Raw genomic sequence first — 21,319 nt, 5'->3', positions numbered from 1 at the left:
AGATATAAGAGTGGGATAAATGAGCTTATTTTGTTTTTACGTAATTTGTCACCAAATGTAACCAGATACAAACAGAAAAATTAGCTGACTTGAGGATGAGTGAATACTGGTTATTATGTTCATGTATACATGAATTAAAGTTGCTGTGTCTGCTGGGTGTGTAAGTAGGCAACTGTTTTTACGACAATAAGATGCCAATATGTTAAAATGAGTATATGATAAATGTTTCAGTGCTATTTTTATGTATGAATATACCTTAGGATGGAGCATGCTATTTCTATTTGTTAGTTCAGCCTATCCACGTATCTCTACCTGTACCCAACGTGAAGAGGTGAGACAGGAGGTGGGGGGCAAAAATTAGCGCGCACACACACACACACACACACACACACACACACACACACACACACACACACACACACACAAAGCAGCATCTCTGTGCAGTGTAGATGAGTGTTTTAATGGCTTCCTCCATCACCCCCGGCTCCCCAGAAGAGAGTAGTAGTAATCTATTCTTAAGGAGGTAATGAGTGACTGCACACACATGTAATCCGTCCTAGCACCCCATGCCAAGACAAATCTGGCAGCACTGTCTCTCACACGTGAAAGGAGTAAGGCAAAAGAAAGAAACAAAGAAAAACAACTGGGCTGCAACTGCCTCATTCTGGCATGAGCGTATGAGATAACAATGAAATATTTCTCTAAATTCTTAATATCCTTTTGAGGCGACTTTTTAGCTCTTACTTGCCTATAAAGACCATTATCTTCTCTTGAGCCCTCAAAATATAAATATTATTTCTGTATTATTCCTGAATGTTAGCTATGGTTGGTGGTGTGGCTCTAGCTAACAGTGACTGTTAGTTGGTCCACCATGTTGGTCCAGACTAAAATCTCTCAACTAAAATGCCAATGAAACTTTGTTAGGCCATTCATGGTTCCCAGAGGATGATTTTGGTGATCCCGTGCCATTTCCTCTAGCCCCACCATGAGGTTGGCATCTGTGACAATGGGGTCAAATGCCCATGCAACTATTTGATGGACTGTCATGGTCCCCCTCAAAATTAGTTGCAATAACTTTTGTGGATCCTCTTGACTTTTCGTTTGGTAGTTTTGTCCGATACTCAGGGTTAGAACTAAACCAGCCTTAGTTGCGCTTTGGTTTAATCGGTGTGTTGTGTCGTTGTGAGAATGATATCATGCTGATGTCTATGTCTCTAGTTTTTATTATCTCTTACTGCACTCAAAAATCAGAAAGATTTCTTTTTGTACAAAGTCCCCTGGTTTCCAGGTAATTCAGTGGAAAGGAAAAAGTCAGCTTCATCAGGTCTGAGAATGGGTAATACACCAATAATATTCTGTTAAGAGTTGTGTCTAACAGCACATTACTAGGTTTGAAATAGTTTAATCTTGTTGCAATATTTATTCTGGATAACATGGTGACTGTTGTAAAGGATTCATCAGCCTCTCTTGCAGCATAGACAGTCAAGTATTACAGTGTAGTCCGCACTAAATCCTTTAAGTAGAAAACTAATGGATGAGGTACTTTGGGGACAAACTGTGGCTCCACAAGTCCGCGGGGTTAATTCACCAGCAGGTTCACCGTCACGAAAATGTTGATAAGCCACTGAAATGGAAGAAAGTCCAGTCCACTATACACTTTGTCTTACAAGTGGGGTGGAGGTTGAGGTGGAGATCAACTGATTTAGGCAGCTAGGTGGGTGGGGTGCTTGTGCAGACTCTAAAGGTAAAAGATTACATTTTCACACTGATTAACGGATAAGAAGCTTTGGCATGGCTCCAGGCACCATGGGACACTCAGTGTGTGTGTGTCCTTGTTCACACCAGCAGGATACTGAAGGCAATTATGGTTTTAAGCCAGTGGGTTGGAATCAATTATCACATGCCAACTTCCTCAAACCCATCTGTCTGTGGTTTCTTTCCACTCGAGATAAAAGAAAATTAATCTGCTTCAATTTAACACCATTTAATCAAGTGATCTAATTATGGGTTTTAAAAAATGCATATATTTTTAATTTCTGCTGTCCCTCCTCTTCACCTTTTAATCACAGGTCAACACTCGGTTTTATGTTAATCATGTGGACATGCAAATTCAGAATGAAGAATAAAACGCTCAGTGAATTAAGGTTTCAGCTACTATAGTTGTTCCCACCTGGAGGTTAAATCACGCTGGAATAGGGATTAAATGCCTTGACAAAATGTAATACTTCAATCAAAAATCACCTGTATTCAATTTTTACAAATATCCAAAAATGTTTGTATATCTTAGTGTTTACATGTTCAAAGCTGCAGTAATCTTGAAAAATATCAGGCGTACCGACAGGCAACATGAACCTGAACTACATCCCTGCAGCTGATGGTATCACTTCATGTGTTTGACCCTGTTATTAACCTGAGACTTAACCCATGTATAAGCAGAGCAGTGACACACTGACACTCGGCCTCAGCAGACACAGCTGTGTACTATGAAGCCAAAGAACATTTCCTGAAAGTGGTCATATTATGTAACACACACACACACACACACACACACACACACACACACACAACGTGTGAAAAATGCAAGACGTAAAAACCAGTGCAGGAAACACACCATCGATTAATTTTAGTTTATATCATTAACGTGACATATTCATTTGTTAGTAGTTGTAATTGTCTGAAAGGGGTCAAACGGGCCTTTACAGGCATTAAGTTGTATATACACAGTTCCATTATGTTGCGTTCGTGGCTTGAAATGGGTCCCAGTCTCGTTTTCAGCTCCTGTGGTCTGTGGATCAGCACTAAGTAATCTCTCTAAAGGCTCTCTTCTCCACATACTTGAGCTTGAGTCTTCTCTTGAACCTAACAGACAGACAGGGGAGGGAAGCGACAGAGAGGGAGAGTTGTAAAAATCAATGCACTCCACATGGAACTGTATATCACTGCGAGCTTTGAGGTTACGTAAGAGTGAAGCTGAGGTCCTTACTTGGCTCTCTCTCTTGGCTCGATCAGGTTCCTCTTCTGCAGGCTCTTGAAGCGATCCTTGAGGACGCTGCCCTCTGGCTGCAGAGGCACGGCATTACAGGTGAGAAGGAGGGGGAGACAAGCCCAGACAAGTCCATGTGAGACAATGTGCAATTCTCACAGTATTTATACATTCCCATTCACGGCACAAAGGCTGATTTTAAGTATTAATCTGAGACATAATGGTGGGAGATAAGAGAGAAGCGGTGGAATTTTCCACTGGTAATTAGCTAATGTGAAACTGTGAGGTTCCCTGTGGTTAAAAGTGGGTCGCTGCAGAGTTAGAGAATAGGATAAAAGCTTAGAATAAGACCGTACAGAGTGCTGATATAACATACCAATTAAAAAGGAACCAAAAACTCATTGACAGATAAAGACCTCGCTGGAAAAAGGTCAGACTGGATGAGCAAGCGAACATTAAAACAGTTCGTGGTGGGAGTACCTTGAGTCGTCGCAGGGAGCCGGCCAGCTCGTCGCTCAGCTGAACTTCCATGTCCTGAGGCTGAAACCTGCAAACGAAGACAGACATGTTTACAACCATTTCCATAGCAAAAAATCAATCCATCCAAAAGCTGCCCCCTATTGACGAAACTACAGGATAAGATAAAAAAATTCATAATGTCTCCATGGCTTGTGACAAAAAGGACAGTACAAATTAAAGGCTTAAAGTTGCAATAAATGTGTATAACCACGTCTATACTTTTTGTAAATAAATGACTGAATACATTTTGCTACATAAAATTGCTAATGTCCAATTAAACCAGCACTTGTTGAAGCGTAAAATGCTGCTCTGTGCTAAACTAGACCAGCTCTGTAATACTTGAACTCAGTAGGGTTTTTTTTCGGTCTGGCAATCAAAATTGTTCTGTTGTCAGCTCTGAATAAAAGACTATTTTCCGGTGCAGTTTAAACCTCAGCAGACAATGCCATGGGGTTTAATGTGATTTTGATCAGCACATATTTAAACTTAAAATTTACCTAAGGTAATGATCATCCTGGAAATAAAAATCCTGCGTGTCTACAGCGTTAGAAGACAAAAGATCAGTCTATTACTGATTCCGGTCGTGACGACTAACATTCGGCCTGGCGATAATAGTTCAGTACTATGGTTGTATGTTTTAGGTGGCTCTGAAAGGAGCTTCCTAAAGTGTAAGAAATGTCGTCAATTTCATCTCTGACTGGGTTCGAAACTTAATTTTTTTAAGAGAAAACCTACAAACTGAAAGTGTGAAGTGACAGAAGTGGGGATTTATCAGGTGTCTTATCAAAAGACTCATACTAAAAGTCAGGATGTCTCAATGTGTGCATTATCAGTTTTCACCACTTTTAGCTGTGTGTCTGTGAGTCCTGAGTGTTTTTTTAGTGCAAACCTAAACCACAGGAATAACTAACTTTCACATATGTACACCGGTGAGGAGGAGAGTGTTAAGCACGTACTTGAGTTTGCCGAGGCGTCTGGGTTGAGCTTTCTGGGCCTCCTGCTTGGCCTTGCGTTTTATCTGTTTGGCCTGGGTTTTCTGGGCCTGCTGTTTGATGGAGGCCTTTATGGAGCGGAGCTGGAAGAGCTGCTGCCGCTGGTCAGTCTGCCGTCTGTCAGCCAGACGCTGCTGCTCCTGGGGTGGGAAAGCGGAAGAGAAACAGTGAGTTGGGTTGTCAGCGACATTTGGAGGGCATTTTCTGTAAAGCCAACTCAACTGACACAGTGAATCAGTCCAAACGTGCCCATGAATGTGTGTGATTATTTAAATAGTAGAAGTGTTTAAGATGAGTCTGAAGTATGAAGTGTGCCTGTACCTTAATTTTTTCAGCCTTCTCTCTCTTCCTCTTTTTCTCAGTCTTCTTGTCTGCCAGCACGATGGCTCCCACTGCTCCATCCTCCTCTTCCTCATCAAGAGCCACTTCTTCTTCTTCATTCTCCTCTTCTACGAGGCCTTCCACCTGCTCATTAAAGACCGTCTCCTGCACAACACAAACACGTGTTAGATTAAAAACGTGTTAGATTTTTTAAATCAAAGATCTTCCATGATGGGACTGGCTGGAATAGTCCTCTGCACCTCTGTTGCTGTGTCGGCTCTGTTGACAGCCAGCTGCTTCGCAATTTTGTCTTCCTCCTTTTGTTTCTTGACCTCTATATCGTGGGCCTCCTGGAGCAAAGCCTGGGTTCACAGAGAGGGGGGGTGGTCAGTATGATGTTATTGAGGTGGGATACGTCGACATAAATCTGCACAACTTCACTTGGGGCATACCTGATGGGAGAAGAAATCTGGATTGTAGGATCCTCCGGGAGCGATCACCTCCACAGCAGGAAGCACAGACGGCTTCTCATTCAACTTCTCTGGACGCTGACAAGACAGTGACATGGCCACATTAGTCAAACTCAAACCTCTACACATACATTATGAAAGACCATTATACTGCTGACTGCCCATTAAATCAAACTGTAGGATGTTTATTCTTACCTTGACAAGCTTCTTGCCCGTCTGTTGAAGGTACCAGGGGTCAGCTGTGTTTTTGGCTACATTCAAAAGAAAAAAATTGTTTAAAATATGAACAGTTACGTGCACTAAAGACAGCTGGCAAGGAGCTAACAGCAAACATTCATCAAAATTACATAGGCACAAATCTATCATCGATTCAGGTACTGCGGATTGTTAGTTTCAGTCTCATTCAGTGAAAACACACTATCAGGAGATCAGGATTAAGGCTGCTCTATTTGTTCACTTGCAGATCTTGACCTCTCCAATATGGTGACTGTGCAGACACAGAGATGCAACATGCAGCAGACTTGATCTAGTGTAAACAAGGATTTATTCATCTTATAGCGTGTCTAACTTTCGTGGCTCATAACATATCAGGTATGCAAATAATCTGCAGATGCTGCAGTTCACCAAGACGAGACCAAACGTTTCTACAGATGTCCGTTTTTGAGTCATGACAAAGACCAAAATGTGTTTATCTTTAGCCTAAGAGCTGCGATAACTTGCAGCTCCTATGGGTCAGTTAGGGGGATCGAGGAGTCAGCAGTCAGTATAAATCTGTAAAAGGCCGCTCGCTATAAAGATCCATTTCCAGCCACACTGGATTAAATTTACACTTTGGTACTTATCATAAACTTTGACTTCTACACGTGTATCCTCAGATCCCAGACAACCGTTCACAAAACAGTCATCTGAGCACCGTGCTGGTCTTCACATTCCCATGAAGGAAATACTGGGAGCGCAAGGATGGGATCATCACTGGACAGGCAGCTCGGTAACACACAGACACACCGCACAAATGACACTCACACTCTTGTCCCCATATGTCGTAATATTCTCTGTCTGGGTTGTTGTTGGCCTCCGTCACTGCCTTCTTCACCGTCCTGTCGACCGGCCGTCTGTTCAGCAGCTGTTTCTGCCTCCGAGGGACGACGCCTTTGGCTGCCAGCTGCTCAGCCTTCTGGGCAATACGACGTAGTTTCTTGGCATTGGGTTGCTGATAGGCCAGCACACTAGAGCGGGAAAAGTCACAAGAGATGATCATTTGATTAAAGCAACATGAGATATGATGGAGCGAAACCAGCAACGAGCATACTAGATGTCTGTGTCTACTTCATGATGTGTTTGTACATCCTCAGATCCCAGGATACTGTTCACACAACAGTCTCCTGAGCTCCTGTATGTCCTCTTCACATTCCCCATGAAGGAAATACTGGGAGCGCAAGGATGAGATCATCACTGGAGATACCCAAACATTAAAATACACAAATGCAAGGCTGATTTTTTAAAGACCTCTGCTTTAACAGATGATACATACAAATAACAGACTCTGGGAACCTATTTTTCCTGTCAGGTCAAAGGTCAGATAATATGCAACACCATGAGAAGAGTCTCAGTTTTCCCTGACAAATACAAAAATGTTTTCTCTTTTAGAAACGCATTGTTAAAGATTGTAAATGTATATATCTTATACACAGATCTGTAGACTAGCATCAGTGAATGATTCATTTATTTTTTTATCTTTTATTTATGCTTGGCCCAATTGAAAGCTGACAGACAGGAGGGACAATGTCATACTCTTGTCGATGCAGGTTTTCCTGACACTTTCAAAATCATTACCGCTTTTGCCGTTAGCATTGATGTTCACTTTGTATACTTTGTATTGTTAAAAATATATGAAAGTCTGATAGTTACATTGTAATGTCACTAGAGACGCACAACCTCCCCCCTTCTTAACATAAGACACCAGCTCCTTTTGTCTTTGTAAATTGTGGTGCCTAGACTCAACTTTGCACCTAAATACAAGATCCTGTAGGATACTTCAGGTGTAAAACACACCAACGGGGGGTCGGTGCCAATACCTGCAACAGACAAAGGGGTGTGAAAACACTTCCTGGAGGGGGCAACTCCTGCAGTAGACAAAGGGGTGTGAAAGGAGTGTCCCACAGGTATAAAGGTATCCCTATGCCCTAGGTCTTTTCTTCATCTTTGACCGCTCGTTTGTTGAAATGACCTTTTCTTTGCAAAGAAAATAAAACCTTGTCGGCCGGCAGAAGTCTCTATTTCATTCTTCACCAGCAGGAGAGGATTTCCACAACAACATGTTTTTGTATTTTTCTGTAATGTAGCACGATATTGACAATGTTACTTCTCAGCCCTGGAACTCAAACCGTTTTCTGATGTCCCAAAACATATATTTAAATAATTATATTAATAAAACTAATGTTTGAGAAATGTCAACCTATAGCTTGAGCTAACCACTACTAGTCAACTAGAAAAACTGGTCAGGAGCAGCTCTAGACATTTCCAACTATGGCTATTATCAAGAATGTATGCACTCGGCATAGGCTTTGTGTTAAAAATGAAAAATTAAATAAAATGTAGGTTTGTGGTAGGAAAAAAGTGAATCCAACCTCAAAATAACATTTCAGTGTCTTTACAGTTAAGTGTGCTGACTGCAGCCAAAGAAGAACAGACAAATGCAGATACTGACTCTTTAGGTGGTTGAACAAGGGAGTCGTGCTGCAGGATCAGGTCTATCCTCAAAGGTCGTGACACCTTCCCCTTCCTCTTCTTCCCCTCGACAGGTTCCTCTTCTTCAGAGAAATACAGATAAGTTAGTATGAGTTAATAGGTTAGAGTCACCATCAGGCACATATATTTACATACACATATGTATTTATATAAGGATAAATAACAACTAGCAAATACTAATATGTATTTAAAGTGTAACTGTCCGGATGGACATTAGTCCCAAATGGCTGACTATATCAGCACTGGCATCATGGTGATTTAAAACGGCAGATGGCATGTCACAGTACAGTCATATGATTTAGTTTACAGCTCAAAAACCATGTGCCACTTTAATCTACACATGTGGAACTCTGGGAAATGTAGGATGTGCTTGTTTTAACTGCTGGAGGACATTTCTACTCACTTGTGTAATTATGTATTTACCTTTCTGTTCAGCTTTCTTTGGTTGTCCGATGTCCAAAAAAAACAAACTGTCATCTGACTTCTCCGACAGCAGACCCCTGAAACACAAAGATCACACAATGTCACATAACTGAAGAAGCTGCGTTCTCCTTATAATTATTATCATGACCAATCAATATGCTGAGTAATTAGTAAATGATTAACTGTTTCATGTATGAAATGTAAGACGAAAAACAATGCTCTGCATGGGTTCCGAGAGACGAAGGTGACATCTTCAAATAGTTTGTTTTTTGTTGAAAACAATAGTTTTCCATTATTTCTATCACTCAACTTACTGAATATTAATTTCAGACTGGTGCTGACGCTCTCTACGTCATGGAAGCATGGACGGCACCATGTTTGTAGTCCGTGTGAAACATAAAAAGCCCTGTGTGTACATCCTCGGCAGTCTTTTCCAGATACTGGCCCTTAGCTTTAGTTCAACATTTAGTCGATTGGACTTGTGTTTTATGGATTTTCCAAACCAGACTGTTCAGGCGTCTTAAGGAGACATGTTCAGAGGAATATCAAGATGGCTTTGCAAACAATACTGACCAAGCTGACGGTTACATACAAACATACAGACAGATGCCTGTGCGTGGAAATGCGACGACATACACGATAAAACGTCCACAAATCCTCACGCTGGACATTTTTAAGCAGACTGTCCGTCCTCCTCACACACGGCTCACTAAACTCACCCCGTGGTCCTCTCCTGGTGCCTGACGTCTTCTAGAAAGTCGTCTATGTCGTTTATGTCGCTGTGTTTGTTCCAGCTCTTCTTCTTGTTCTTGTTCACGCGTTTTCTCCGGCTGCTGGCCGAGCCCGCGGAGTCTGAAGCGGACTTTAAATTTATGAAACCAGGCTGTGAAGCCGCCACGCGTTTTAACCGCCTGGCGGACGCCATGTTGGGGACTGAAGAGAGAAAACACGTTTCTTCTTCGTTCGTGTTGTAGTGACTTGTTTTTGGCGCCACCTACACGGCGGACAGTGTAACTACAATAAAAAAAGCTGCCTACATGTAAATAAAAGTTTAAACTTTCTTTTCACTGTCACATGTTTTTAGAGTATGATCATTATTTGATTTATTATATATGTATATATAGTGCGGTTATTAACATTGTTTCACGTGATACTCTGAACAAAGAAAATCCCCAAAGTGTTTATTTTGCATTTTTACACAAATTGAATAATAAATAAAATGAATAACGTGAATTTTTAAAAGTCTAGAAGACTGAATGTCACTAACTTTATGTTCTTCCTCAGTTACTGATAGGCATTTAGTTGCTTTATTTCTTTCCAGGTAAAATACTAAAATAAAACTAAAATATAAATAACATAAACTGACAAAAGTGTTAATAAACAGGGTTTGGGGGCAAAACTTGTTGCACTGCGTTGCATGTGAGTGTGGTCAATTCTTTGTCATGTTGCAGCATGTATGTTATATGTTTGTCCCAAATGCATGACGGGAAACGTGTCTCCTGTTGCTGTCCTATGTTTTTTTTTTCCTTTTTTTCCCTCCCTTCATTCTATTGCGAGAACAACGCTTTAGAGACACCAAGAATAAATTCCCGTTTTTAAGCTGCAATCTTTCGGCAAGTTTTCAAAGGTGAGTATGACCATTTTAATAAAACTCCAATCTATCAATAAATGTCGTGTTAGCTCTCGGATGGACGTGTTTTTTCGTTTATTTTCGTTGAAAAAGAAAAACGCAGAGCCAGTCGAGCTATTATCTGCCTGCTCGGGGAGTCGGGGACCGAAAAGGCATTTGTGATCTGCTCGAAATTTGACTCGGAAATGCGCCTAAAGTGAGGGGTCATCTGACAAAGTATTGTTCACCAATGGATCCCCTGACATGTCTAGTGTCGTTTTCAAAAAGCATATTCCACTTTCACGACGCGGTTTTTCTAATCTTTCGTCGTTTTTGTCATCACCCCTCATCGTTTGCTACAACGATTTTTCCTTCCCGTTTACATTCTTCGAGCCAGCAGCCAGCCATCATCTTTTGGGTGCGCTGGTTTGTAGACACCGAGCAGCCAGCGCGGGCGGGGTCGCTTGGTTTTACGTCAAAATAGCTTATTCTGAACTAAAACAATCGTCCTGTGAGCAACCAGGGCGCACGGTGAGAAGAAACGAGTGAACCCACGTTCAATGCGCAAGGGGTGGGGTTTGTCGGGAAACTGTCGTCTTGTGATTGGTGGAAAGGTTCACAACATCCCGCCCCAGAGGCTCCTGTACGGGATGTGATTAGTTGAAGTGATAAAGTGCTGCTCTATGATTGGGTAGCTTCGCTGTCCTTTTTACTACAGTCATTGCATAAGCTGTCTCCTTGGATATAACTTGAAAAAAATAAAACTGAGGTCTGTAGTACTTTTTTTTTTTAGTTTGTTTGTTTACAAACCACTCTGATTGAAGAGTACAGACTCTCATGTTGATGTAAATAAAAACTTCTAAATAAAAAAATAGAACTTTTTGTTGCACGTCCCCTTGTTACTTACTTTAACCAAAACACACTTTGTCACATGCCCTTAGGTGAGAAGCCATGGCCCGTACCAAGCAGACTGCCCGTAAGTCCACTGGAGGCAAAGCCCCACGTAAACAGCTGGCCACAAAGGCTGCTCGCAAGAGCGCCCCTTCCACCGGCGGTGTGAAGAAGCCCCATCGTTACAGGTGAGAGCTCACATAGTACCGTTTGTGTTAGAAAGGTAACCAAGACAAGATAGTTTTTAGTTTTCTTGCAGTTCACTTTATTAACAGACGTTGTCAGAAAACACAGTAGGCTGTGTATATTGTGCATTTTGCCTGTTGGACTGAAACTCAATTTAAAGATTCAACTACCCTCCATACTAACTGTATGCAGAGGTGTCAGGCGAAGATGAACTTCGGTGCACAAGATGAAGAGTAGTGTGTTCTGTCAAAATCTAAGAAGCACAACATAAGTTTGTGCACATTAGGCTAATTCCCCTCAGATTTTGCAATCGTTCATTTTTTGCATCTTCTCTTCAGGCCCGGTACTGTGGCTCTGCGTGAGATCCGTCGTTATCAGAAGTCCACTGAGCTGCTGATCCGCAAGCTGCCCTTCCAGCGCCTGGTGAGAGAAATCGCCCAGGACTTCAAGACCGATCTGCGTTTCCAAAGCGCAGCCATCGGAGCTCTGCAGGTCAGCAGCACTTGCTACAGAAAATGTTTAAACTCAACAGCATGATTTGTCATTTTAACTAAAAAAAACAAAACATTTTGGTTCCATCTGTAGGAAGCCAGCGAGGCCTACCTGGTGGGTCTGTTTGAGGACACCAACCTGTGCGCCATCCACGCCAAGCGTGTCACCATCATGCCCAAAGACATCCAGCTGGCACGCCGTATCCGCGGGGAACGCGCTTAAAATGTTTTCTGATTTGTTATACCCTGTCCTCTTGTCCCTTCACCTCTCTTTCTATCCCTTTCCTCCCTCTATACTTAGTTGGTAGTTTGGTTTGAGGTTCTATATATATCATATGATTGTGATAACCGTAAAACGTGTGATTATGTCTTCTTCGGTGCTACTAGTAGCAGAGTTTCCTTAGAGATATCTTCATGTATGTCTGAAACACTCCTCGCTAGCTAGCTAGCTCAAAGGAATACCTTGTTCTCTCTATGATTAAGGTGTTTTGCAAGCCAAGAATAGTGTGTGATATGAATTAAGCATAGGAAATAGCATTAAGGTTGAGGCATTTTCATCTTCAGACGGACATATACATTGATATAATGGGTCTTCTTATTTTTTTCTTTTTAAAATAGAAATTTGTTGTACAAGTAGTGATTTTTCTTTTTCTTTCTTTCTTTTTTTTTTTTTACAATAATGGTGTATTTCTACTGTTGCTGTTCAATGTATCAAAATACAAAAGTTTGATTCTGGATGTCAATTAGAAGCGTCATTGTGCTATAATTACACTGCATTTTTTGGCAGATTACAAGCGGCATATATGTAGCAGACCTATGTTGATCATATTTTTGGTTTATCAGCCACGTTATTATGTCCAGGTAATGTTTTGACTTTTTGTTCCTCTCTCAGGTTGATATGATAACCTAATTTTTTTCTACTGTGTTTTTGATTTTATGTTTTCAGTCATTTTTAAAGGCAAAATATTTGTACTCTTGAAAATTCACATACAAACATAATAAACAGATTCTTGTGGTTTAAGAAGTTGTGTGAGTGAATGTCAACACTTAAACAGTTTTAAGTTAAATAATTTGCTATTACTTATATATATTTTTATTGTGATTGTAAACTGGATTTCTTTGATATTTGGGCTGTCGGTCTTACTAAACAAGCTGACTGATATCACCTTGGACTTTTGAAGGGGTATTTTTCCACACATTTCTTAAATTTTACAGACCAGACAAACAAAGTAATGGACAGACTAATAAAGAATAAGAATAATAGTTTTATACAGAAGATCTTCCTCTTCTTCTAGACCTTAATTGATATTCTTAAGTATATATGTAGTACATTTCTGTTCTTGATGAACACTTATTTCCAAAGAAAAGAAGTTCCAATTGCATAACATAGCTGAGGTAACATAATTAAAAATATATATAGTATATAATTTCAAAACTACTTAAATTTGTTAACTTAAAAAACTGGAGACAAATTACTGATAAAAATAAGTTTATTTAACTATATACAGACAAATATACAGGTCTCAATTTGAATGTACATCCCTCCGCTGTAGTTTAATGACTTCTTTGGGGCCGAGAAGTCAGTTGCATACGTAGTTTTAGGCAGTTGTCACATTTTATTCATAACTACGTTGTGAAACAAAGATTTAACAACCAGTAAAAAAAAAGTAGGACGAACTTTTCAGTGTCCAAACGTCAAAGTTTCGGTTCGACCCGAGCGCTCACATTCACGTTGAATGTCGAAAACACGACAAAGCACATCTGTATTTCATCTCTCCGAAACTAAATTTAAGAGTAGCGACATATCCAGCGCATGTTAATTAAACACAATCAAACTAATCACCCCTCAAAGTGTCAAATTAATAAAAAAAGTAACCACAGAAACGAACACTGTTGCATTGTGGGACAGATGATTGACGCGGCGGCCATTTTCCCGCTGGACGCTGCTTCCCATTGTGGATACGAAGAAGAAAATAGAGAGAAGCGAAACATTTCTCACCACTTCTACTCACTTTTCCCCGAGGTAAGCCCCTTTAAATGTGTCGCCGTGCCCGCGGTTCAACTTTGTATTTTTAAGTTCTAGTTTTTTTTTATTCGTAGACCCATTTAACAGTAAAAAAAGCTGTAATTTCGTCGTGTGAGAAAATAACAAACACGGCTGTCGAAGCGGCGGTTGAAACGCAGTCTTTGCTGCAGCCGTTCACATCACGGGGAAATTCTGTTTCAAATAATGCGCCGGTTCAGCTCGGTTCTACGTTGCCGTTAGGGACCGTTCGGCTCTCCTATGCCCATCTATGAGTTCCTTGAAATGTCTCCTGTGGTGTTCTCTCATTTTCCGACACGCTGGAGCGGCGGTTTTTAGTCAAATTGAAGTTGTTTTTGTGCTACTCCTTTGCTCTTCTGCCCTGGGTCTTTATCCCGTTTGCGCATCAAACCGCCGCCATCATCAGAGCGCGGTAGGCGGACCTTCCAACAGTGGAAGGCAGTTGTAGATCCCGCCTACTTTGAAGGCTCTGCACGTTGATTGGTGCATGTGTTATATTTTCAGTGACGTATTGGTCTACCAACCAATAAGATCGCCGTTGACATTTGATGGATGTTTGACGGGCTGATTGTCACACGGAATCTCTTGAATGTTTATTTACCCAAATAGTTAACTTGAAATAAGTTTCCTGTCCCAGTTTAAATATTATGTAATGTGTTTGTTTATATTTAACAACACAAGTGCCTTTAAGAGGATTAATAATCACTATAATAAACGTCAAGTATCAAAACAGTAAAACTTATTTCACTTTCTGTTCTAACATGTGTTAATGGTGCCATCAAAGTATTTTTCTTATTAAACCTTTAACAGTTTTTAACATCCAGAGAATTAAAAAAAAAAAAGTTTTGAACATGTCTGTAATTTTGTAAGTTTCCCCCATCTTCTTCAGGTGATTATTCGTAGTCATGGCCCGTACCAAGCAGACTGCCCGTAAGTCCACTGGAGGCAAAGCCCCACGTAAACAGCTGGCCACAAAGGCTGCTCGCAAGAGCGCCCCTTCCACCGGCGGTGTGAAGAAGCCCCATCGTTACAGGTGAGACAGACAGAAATCCTAAACCACGAGTCACTGACATCGTTAAAGTCCTAGGAGAAACTGTAGAGTGGAAACTCTTTGTGCTTTAATATGGTTAATATAAACATGATTAACACATTTTTATGTATTACGAAGGCCCGGTACTGTGGCTCTGCGTGAGATCCGTCGTTATCAGAAGTCCACTGAGCTGCTGATCCGCAAGCTGCCCTTCCAGCGCCTGGTGAGAGAAATCGCCCAGGACTTCAAGACCGATCTGCGTTTCCAGAGCGCAGCCATCGGAGCTCTGCAGGTCTGTATTACAATCATACACGGATACAGAATGTGCAGAATGCATGTCAGCCGGCCTACTAAAGACGCATTTCTAAAAGTCTGTAGATGCAGAGACTGATAATGTTTCTGTTACTAAATGGGTTCATCATTTAGCCCATAAAAGCATCAAAACGACGATTGGCCATAACAAAGTTTCCAAAGCCAAAAGTACTTGCTCCACTGACTGTCTTCCTTCTCTGCAGGAGGCCAGCGAGGCCTACCTGGTGGGTCTGTTTGAGGACACCAACCTGTGCGCCATCCACGCCAAGCGTGTCACCATCATGCCCAAAGACATCCAGCTGGCACGCCGTATCCGCGGGGAACGTGCTTAATCACCCCCCCTCCCCGCTCCTCTTGGTCTTTCTCCTTCTCACCTCTTCCTGCCCTTCCTTCACCGGTCTGTCTCTCCGTCCCACCTCCCCTCACCCGCTCCCTTTCTCTCCCCCTCCCTGTGTTAGTAGTGTGTAGAGGAAAACTGATTATATTATGGATAAAGTGTATAGTCGTGTTTTTCTTAGTGCTCTCTGCAGCAGACTTCTAGGGTACTCTCTTTTTGTGCATGTACCGACTCTTTGGTGATGAGATCTCCTCAAGCACACGTCTCATATTTTGCACTGTTTCTAATCTGACTGTGGGGTTGAGGCTGATTTGTGGATCGAATAATGAGAAATCAGAACAATGCAAATTTGGGAGGGACAGACAGGAGGAGAGGATGGGTGTTTGTCTGCTGGGGGACTCTCGTCTCTTTCCTGCAGCAAGGTGCTAGAAGAACATGCCCGGTCCTCTTCTCCTGCTTTCTATCCTCCACCAGACTCCCTCCGAAGTGTGCAGAGACGATACTGTTGGTCTCTTCTCACGACGGGCGAGGCTGGACTTTCTGTCCCTGTATGTGTCTGCATGAGAGCTGGCTCTGATCACCACAGCAAATTGTATACAATCCATCAGCATCTTTGGGAAAGTTGATTTATGATTACCATATTGATCATCATTTCAGTTTTGTTTTTCTTTCCTTCCAAGTCTCATGCACAGGATTTTTCTCTTTCATTTCAAACCATTTGTGAATGACATGGAGATGGGGGGATAAATCAGATTAAAACACCGACAGAGAACAATAACAAAAAATTAAAAAAAACAGATTTGAACAGGTTTTTTCTACTGAAATGTGAAGCTACTGACTCGTTTTGGCACCAAAGTTGGATCCTCTTGTACGCACTCTTTTCCTAATTAACAGAAGAGTCTAACCTCACCTGTTCTTGTGGCGTTCTAATTGGTTTCATCTAATTATTTCAAGCCAAAGCTCGAGAGCTCAAATACGGTGTCAGAGAGACTTTTTTAAGCGGTGGCTCATTTTTTAAATACAGGACCTTTTTATAACAAAGGTTCGTCTAGGTTTGTAATGTTCTCCAAAACCAAAAGCTCTCACAGTGTGAAAATGATTTATTTTTAAAAAACAAAACAGCTGATTAAAATGTGAAAATGTATTGTAAATCAGTGTTACATGACAGATAATGCAGGTCATGTTTTCTGTATACGTCCCCCCTTGTGCTTCAGTTTTTTTTTTTTCTCCGGATCAGTTGATCGTCTTTATACCGTTTCTCAGGTTGACTCGTCACCCTTTTAACTTAATTTTAATTTTAATTTTTTTTTTTTTTTTTGCTCAATTTGATTTTTCTTTTTCTTTTTTTTTGAAATGTTGATGATAATGTTTCAATTAAACAATGTTTGTAATTTCCAGATTTGTCATATAAGGTGGTAATAAATGGATGTTACACACTTCCTTGTCTCAGCGGTATGCACACTCCCACTTTTATCTGTTTTTATTGTGCCCACTTTTTTAGAATAATAATACAAATATGTCACATTCTTGTGATATTTACAGCACAGAGAATAGTTAAGAGGATGATGACTTTCATATATCACTGTGCCTTTGCCTGTATCCACTTTGTTTCGATGGCACCAGCATTGCAAAAGACGAGGTAAATAACCAGTCACCTTTGGACCCACTCAAAACAAAGCTATTACTAATTAACTAGATTTTATTACAGTAAGTAAACCAAACCAGGAAATTAAAAAAATGTTCAGATTTTTATTGAGAATTGCATATTTTGAGGTTTTAAAGAAATATTAGGAGCAGAAGAAGAATAAAATGAAAACTTACTATTACAGTTAGTTTCCTGTTCCATAACACAAAAAACTACAATCCTAGATCAGTAATAAATCATTAATATTAATATGTCTGAACAAATTCCTAATACTGATGCCAGTGGCACCACTAGGTGGCAGTAAAACACCATGTTAGAGGCCGTGACAGCGACAGTCAAACTCCTTCATACTGAGGACTGGAGCTCCTGCTGATGGTAAATTGTGCTTCAGCTTGGAGTGAATGATGATTACAAAACTACACATTCAAATTTATTAGTCTGATACAAATATTTGTATTATATTATTATTTATCTGAACACTAAACAGAATTTAAGTCAATTTCTTGATGTAAGTATACTTTTTATACATTTTTATTGGATGATTCGATATTTAGAAGTGACTTCTTTGCCCAGGTTTGTGTTCTTTCTGGATAATTTGTTTTGCACCCATCTCTCTCTCTCACACACATATATACCCACATAAACAAACAGACATGAAACTCTGGTATTACAATTAATATCCCTTTCTGGGTTGACATCATTCCCCTCATCAGTGTTTCATTCCATCCTTCTACTTCCTTGATTAAAAGGGATAAAGTCATGCCCTCAGCCATATTCATTACAATAAACACACACACAAACACACACACACACGCCTGTCACTGTGGCCTCGGCTATACTCATTACAATGAAACACACATAGACAAACAAACATCTAATCAAACACTAGCCTTTAATCCTGTTGTTTTGAATGGGAAACACAGCTACAGTAGTATGGACACACACACACACACACACACAGTCAAACTGTCACTTCTTCAGGATGAACGTCGCTCTGTCTCCAGCCAGTTAGGTGTTTCTGAGAACCACAGTTCCATCAAATGATTTTAATAAGTCACAAAAAAGAATCAGTGAAACCAATCCAGTCTTTATGAAAATAATCATCTGTTATTGAATATTGTCGCAATATTTTTATTTCATACAATACACACAGATTCTGGATTTATCCAGTTTGTGTATCGTTTTTTACTTTATTTGTATCTTTCCAGGAGGTTTGATCAAGTTCGTAATTGTACTTGGAGTAGTGGAGTACTGGAAGTTACAACACTTTTCCTTTTCTAACTCGTATTTATGCAGTCTGCATGTTAAGATGTTACAACAGATTCAGGCAGCCCATTTGTAGATGGTAGTTAAATGGTTACTGTGATTGTGTCAGCCTCACTCCATCAAGTTTCTTTCCTTCCTAAGCACAAATATATTCATCACAATCGTTCCATAAGTACAGTGCAAGTCACTGGAGTTAGATACTGTATGTCTAGCTGTTCTAATTACAAAGGTATTTCAATTTTTACATATTGTTTGAAAATGTACACTTCTGCTATGAAAGTGTTGTAAACCAAGGATTATTTGTACACATAAACACTCAGAGATTGCAGTGAAAACTGCAACTGCAACACACATTAATAGTTTTTCATGATTACTAAAACAGTAAACACTGTAACACTGTAAACACAAAACACAAACTTCACACTACATTCACAAAACCTAGGACAAAATCAAACAATCACTTCCAACTCGTTTTATCAATGCTTTTAATCACACTATATGCACTACTGAGCAGTAAATACAAATTACACCGAAACATGGAAAACAGGAACAAGAAAACATTTTTATTTATACATCTAAAGAAAGTATAAGTAAGTAAGTATGCATAGTTATTTTTTATGATTGTATGTCTTTGTACATGTGTGTACGTGTGTGTGTGTGTGTGTGTGTGTGTGTGTGTGTGTGTGTGTGTAGGTGGGTGGGTGTATAAAACTGCATGTTCGCGTTCTCCAAGGCCTGCATAGGTCTGCGCTCCATCTGTGGCACTCAGGGGATTAAAGCCAATCTGTCTGTCTGCCGCTCAAAGTGCTGACCATCAGACCAGCACCAGATTAACACAGTGCTGGGATTGGTAGAAGGGGGGTGGGGGGTGCAGTGGATGGAGCATGGAGGAAGAGAGGTGAATGGATGTTGAGGAAGAGAAGAGAGAGACAGAGAGGTGTGTGTGTGTGTGTGTGTGTGTGTGTGTGTGTGTGTGTGTGTGTGTGTGTGTGTGTGTGTGTGTGTGTGTGTGTGTGTGTGTGTGTGTGTGTGTGTGTGTGTGTGTGTGTGTGTGTGTGTGTTGGGAGAAGGTGGGGGGCATGAGTGGGTGAGGGCTGGTTGGGAGGTCGACCCCATTTAGTACATAACTGGTACAGTGTGCGTGTGTGTGTGTGTGTGTGTGTGTGTGTGTGTGTATGTGTGTGTGTGTGTGTGTGTGTCTGTCTTTAGACATGGACAGGAGGTGAAGAAGGAAGAGGGACAGATGTACAGTATATTGTGGATGGATGGATGGATGGATGGATGGATGGATGGATGGATGGGGGTCATAGTTAACACAAAACCCAGCGGATGGAGGGGTCGCTGAAGTACTTTTTATAGCTGAACCAGACAATCATTTATGAATGCAGTTAAGGTGGAGTAACAGATGGAGATAGATAGAGGCACAGAGTTGAAACTTAGACTCACCTTAACCTGTAAATGTTTGAGTGCTCCCCTGTCATTATGTGGTAACAGAAGCTGGGGACCTTGGTAAGTATTCTAAAAGTCTTCCACTACAACTTTTGAACATGAATATCCCCCAGGTTTAGACAACTGCATTATAAAGATCTGAATGTGCTTCAAACAAACAAAGTCCAACTGCATGTCATCTAACCACATTTAAAAAAACGGCCAATCTGCACCATTGTGTGTATAGAAGGTATGGGTGGGAGGATGATGAATGTGCACTAATGGTATTGCAATCAGTTCGACACACAAAAAAGTGACAGAAGTAATTATGTAAAGACTGAACATACCTGGCAATTACAGATAAAGATAAAGTAATGATTGGATGATAGGATTGTCTGTTTTGTAAAGTTACAAAAATTGATCTCAAAGCTCGGCAGTGCTTGAAACCATTTACTTTGTACACACCTGGCCAATCACTGCAGGACGTGGGTGTGATTGTTAGAATGATTGATTAAGAAAGTTAGAAAAAATAATTGGACACAACACCCACCATTCTTGATTGTGAAGGTCTTTTGCCTTTTGCTGGTGTGACACCTGCTGACAACACAGTGTATTCTGTATAAATGCAAAAGGTTCTATCAGTTTTACGTATAACGCTTTCAGAGCAAATACATAAGAAAGGTAGTCAAAAGAGAATCAGAGTTATCATGTTGTTGGGAACATCCACAATTTGAGAGTGGGCTTTCAACCAACATTGTATTCATGAAAACTTGATATGGACTAACCAGCAAAAAGTCAACATGGATGTCATGAACAAGGAGATACCTACGTTATGTTTCCATTAATAAAAAGGAAAATTATGTCAGTGCTGCGTAAACTGAGGTTAGATGCATTTAGGAAGATGAGAAAGTCCAGAAGTGATGATCGGCAGTAGATGGGAAAGACATGGTGGTGTTTTTTATATGTGTATGTGTGCGTGGGGGGGGTTGTAGTCATGTTGGGAAGGCAGCGGCTCAACCGGGGTGGGGGGTTGAGTGGGTTCAGACTAGATGAGCACACCACTGAGATTAATGTAGTGTACAAAGAGACATAGTGAGTCTGTGAGTGTGGAGGTAGCCGGGAATTGTTCCCAGGGATTAATCGTGTTCAGCCATTAGCACAACGTGGTAGTCAACTAGCAACGCCACAGGGGTCAGTGGAGCCACACAAGAACTCCATTAAAGAAACACTGACAATTCATGGTGTTTTGTTTTTGTTATATACATGACATTCAATACAAATCACAGGCAATGATGGGTCTGTAACAAGTATTACTTAATAAAGTTTCTAACTGATCCAAAGTTTGCTGAACAGAAACAGCTCAGTACAGTGAGTTGGCTGTAAATCCAGTAAAATAGGTTTTTGTGTATCTTTTGCAATTCATGAGAGATCTGCCTGAAGTCTTAGGTCTAATGTAGCAAATGGACTTTTTGTCATTACATGAAATAGTGCACTCAGCATAAAAGCTAGCTAGCCATTTTGCTAAAATGACTTTTTGATCTTTAATAGCATGCTGAGACAGCCATTACAATGATATGTCAAGTGCTGGACACAAGATGTCTCCTACTTCACTGAAAAGTCCAAC

General features: G+C 40.7%; 3 protein-coding genes across 3 annotated transcripts; 2 read left to right on the top strand and 1 right to left on the bottom strand.

Annotated features, from left to right (window-relative positions):
• Positions 1-2,612: 2,612 nt before the first annotated feature.
• On the bottom strand, positions 2,613-9,451 carry nop53 (NOP53 ribosome biogenesis factor). The gene is made up of 12 exons (XM_010741245.3): positions 9,176-9,451; positions 8,457-8,533; positions 7,993-8,095; positions 6,309-6,511; positions 5,481-5,536; positions 5,268-5,363; positions 5,076-5,177; positions 4,816-4,980; positions 4,459-4,634; positions 3,464-3,530; positions 2,984-3,060; positions 2,613-2,859 (listed from the first exon to the last, which is right to left on the bottom strand). The coding sequence occupies exons 1-12, from the start codon at positions 9,379-9,381 to the stop codon at positions 2,799-2,801; spliced, it is 1,389 nt and encodes a 462-aa protein (XP_010739547.2). The 5' UTR covers positions 9,382-9,451; the 3' UTR covers positions 2,613-2,798.
• A 480-nt stretch (positions 9,452-9,931) lies between these two features.
• On the top strand, positions 9,932-12,654 carry LOC104927215 (histone H3.3). The gene is made up of 4 exons (XM_010741242.3): positions 9,932-10,083; positions 11,007-11,144; positions 11,481-11,634; positions 11,728-12,654. The coding sequence occupies exons 2-4, from the start codon at positions 11,017-11,019 to the stop codon at positions 11,854-11,856; spliced, it is 411 nt and encodes a 136-aa protein (XP_010739544.1). The 5' UTR covers positions 9,932-10,083; positions 11,007-11,016; the 3' UTR covers positions 11,857-12,654.
• Positions 12,655-13,508: 854 nt separating this feature from the next.
• On the top strand, positions 13,509-16,576 carry LOC104927214 (histone H3.3). The gene is made up of 4 exons (XM_010741240.3): positions 13,509-13,656; positions 14,567-14,710; positions 14,846-14,999; positions 15,223-16,576. Exons 2-4 carry the CDS (start codon positions 14,583-14,585, stop codon positions 15,349-15,351), a joined length of 411 nt encoding a protein of 136 aa, XP_010739542.1. The 5' UTR covers positions 13,509-13,656; positions 14,567-14,582; the 3' UTR covers positions 15,352-16,576.
• The last annotated feature ends 4,743 nt before the right edge of the window (positions 16,577-21,319 follow it).

The sequence above is a fragment of the Larimichthys crocea genome, chromosome VII (genome assembly GCF_000972845.2).
Source record: "Larimichthys crocea isolate SSNF chromosome VII, L_crocea_2.0, whole genome shotgun sequence".
Classification (NCBI taxonomy): Eukaryota; Metazoa; Chordata; class Actinopteri; family Sciaenidae; genus Larimichthys; species Larimichthys crocea.
Note: the sequence above shows the minus strand (reverse complement) of the source record. Positions and strands in the feature narration are given on the sequence as shown.

Coding starts and splice junctions, on each gene's coding strand:
- nop53 (XM_010741245.3), bottom strand. CDS start 9,381: ATGGCGTCCGCCAGGCGGTTAAAACGCGTGGCGGCTTCACAGCCTGGT. Junction 8,534..9,175: donor CACCAGGAGAGGACCACGGG/GTGAGTTTAGTG, acceptor TTTGTGTTTCAG/GGGTCTGCTGTCGGAGAAGT. Junction 5,178..5,267: donor CAGATTTCTTCTCCCATCAG/GTATGCCCCAAG, acceptor CTGTGAACCCAG/GCTTTGCTCCAGGAGGCCCA.
- LOC104927214 (XM_010741240.3), top strand. CDS start 14,583: ATGGCCCGTACCAAGCAGACTGCCCGTAAGTCCACTGGAGGCAAAGCC. Junction 14,711..14,845: donor AAGAAGCCCCATCGTTACAG/GTGAGACAGACA, acceptor TGTATTACGAAG/GCCCGGTACTGTGGCTCTGC. Junction 15,000..15,222: donor CAGCCATCGGAGCTCTGCAG/GTCTGTATTACA, acceptor CCTTCTCTGCAG/GAGGCCAGCGAGGCCTACCT.
- LOC104927215 (XM_010741242.3), top strand. CDS start 11,017: ATGGCCCGTACCAAGCAGACTGCCCGTAAGTCCACTGGAGGCAAAGCC. Junction 11,145..11,480: donor AAGAAGCCCCATCGTTACAG/GTGAGAGCTCAC, acceptor TCTTCTCTTCAG/GCCCGGTACTGTGGCTCTGC. Junction 11,635..11,727: donor CAGCCATCGGAGCTCTGCAG/GTCAGCAGCACT, acceptor TTCCATCTGTAG/GAAGCCAGCGAGGCCTACCT.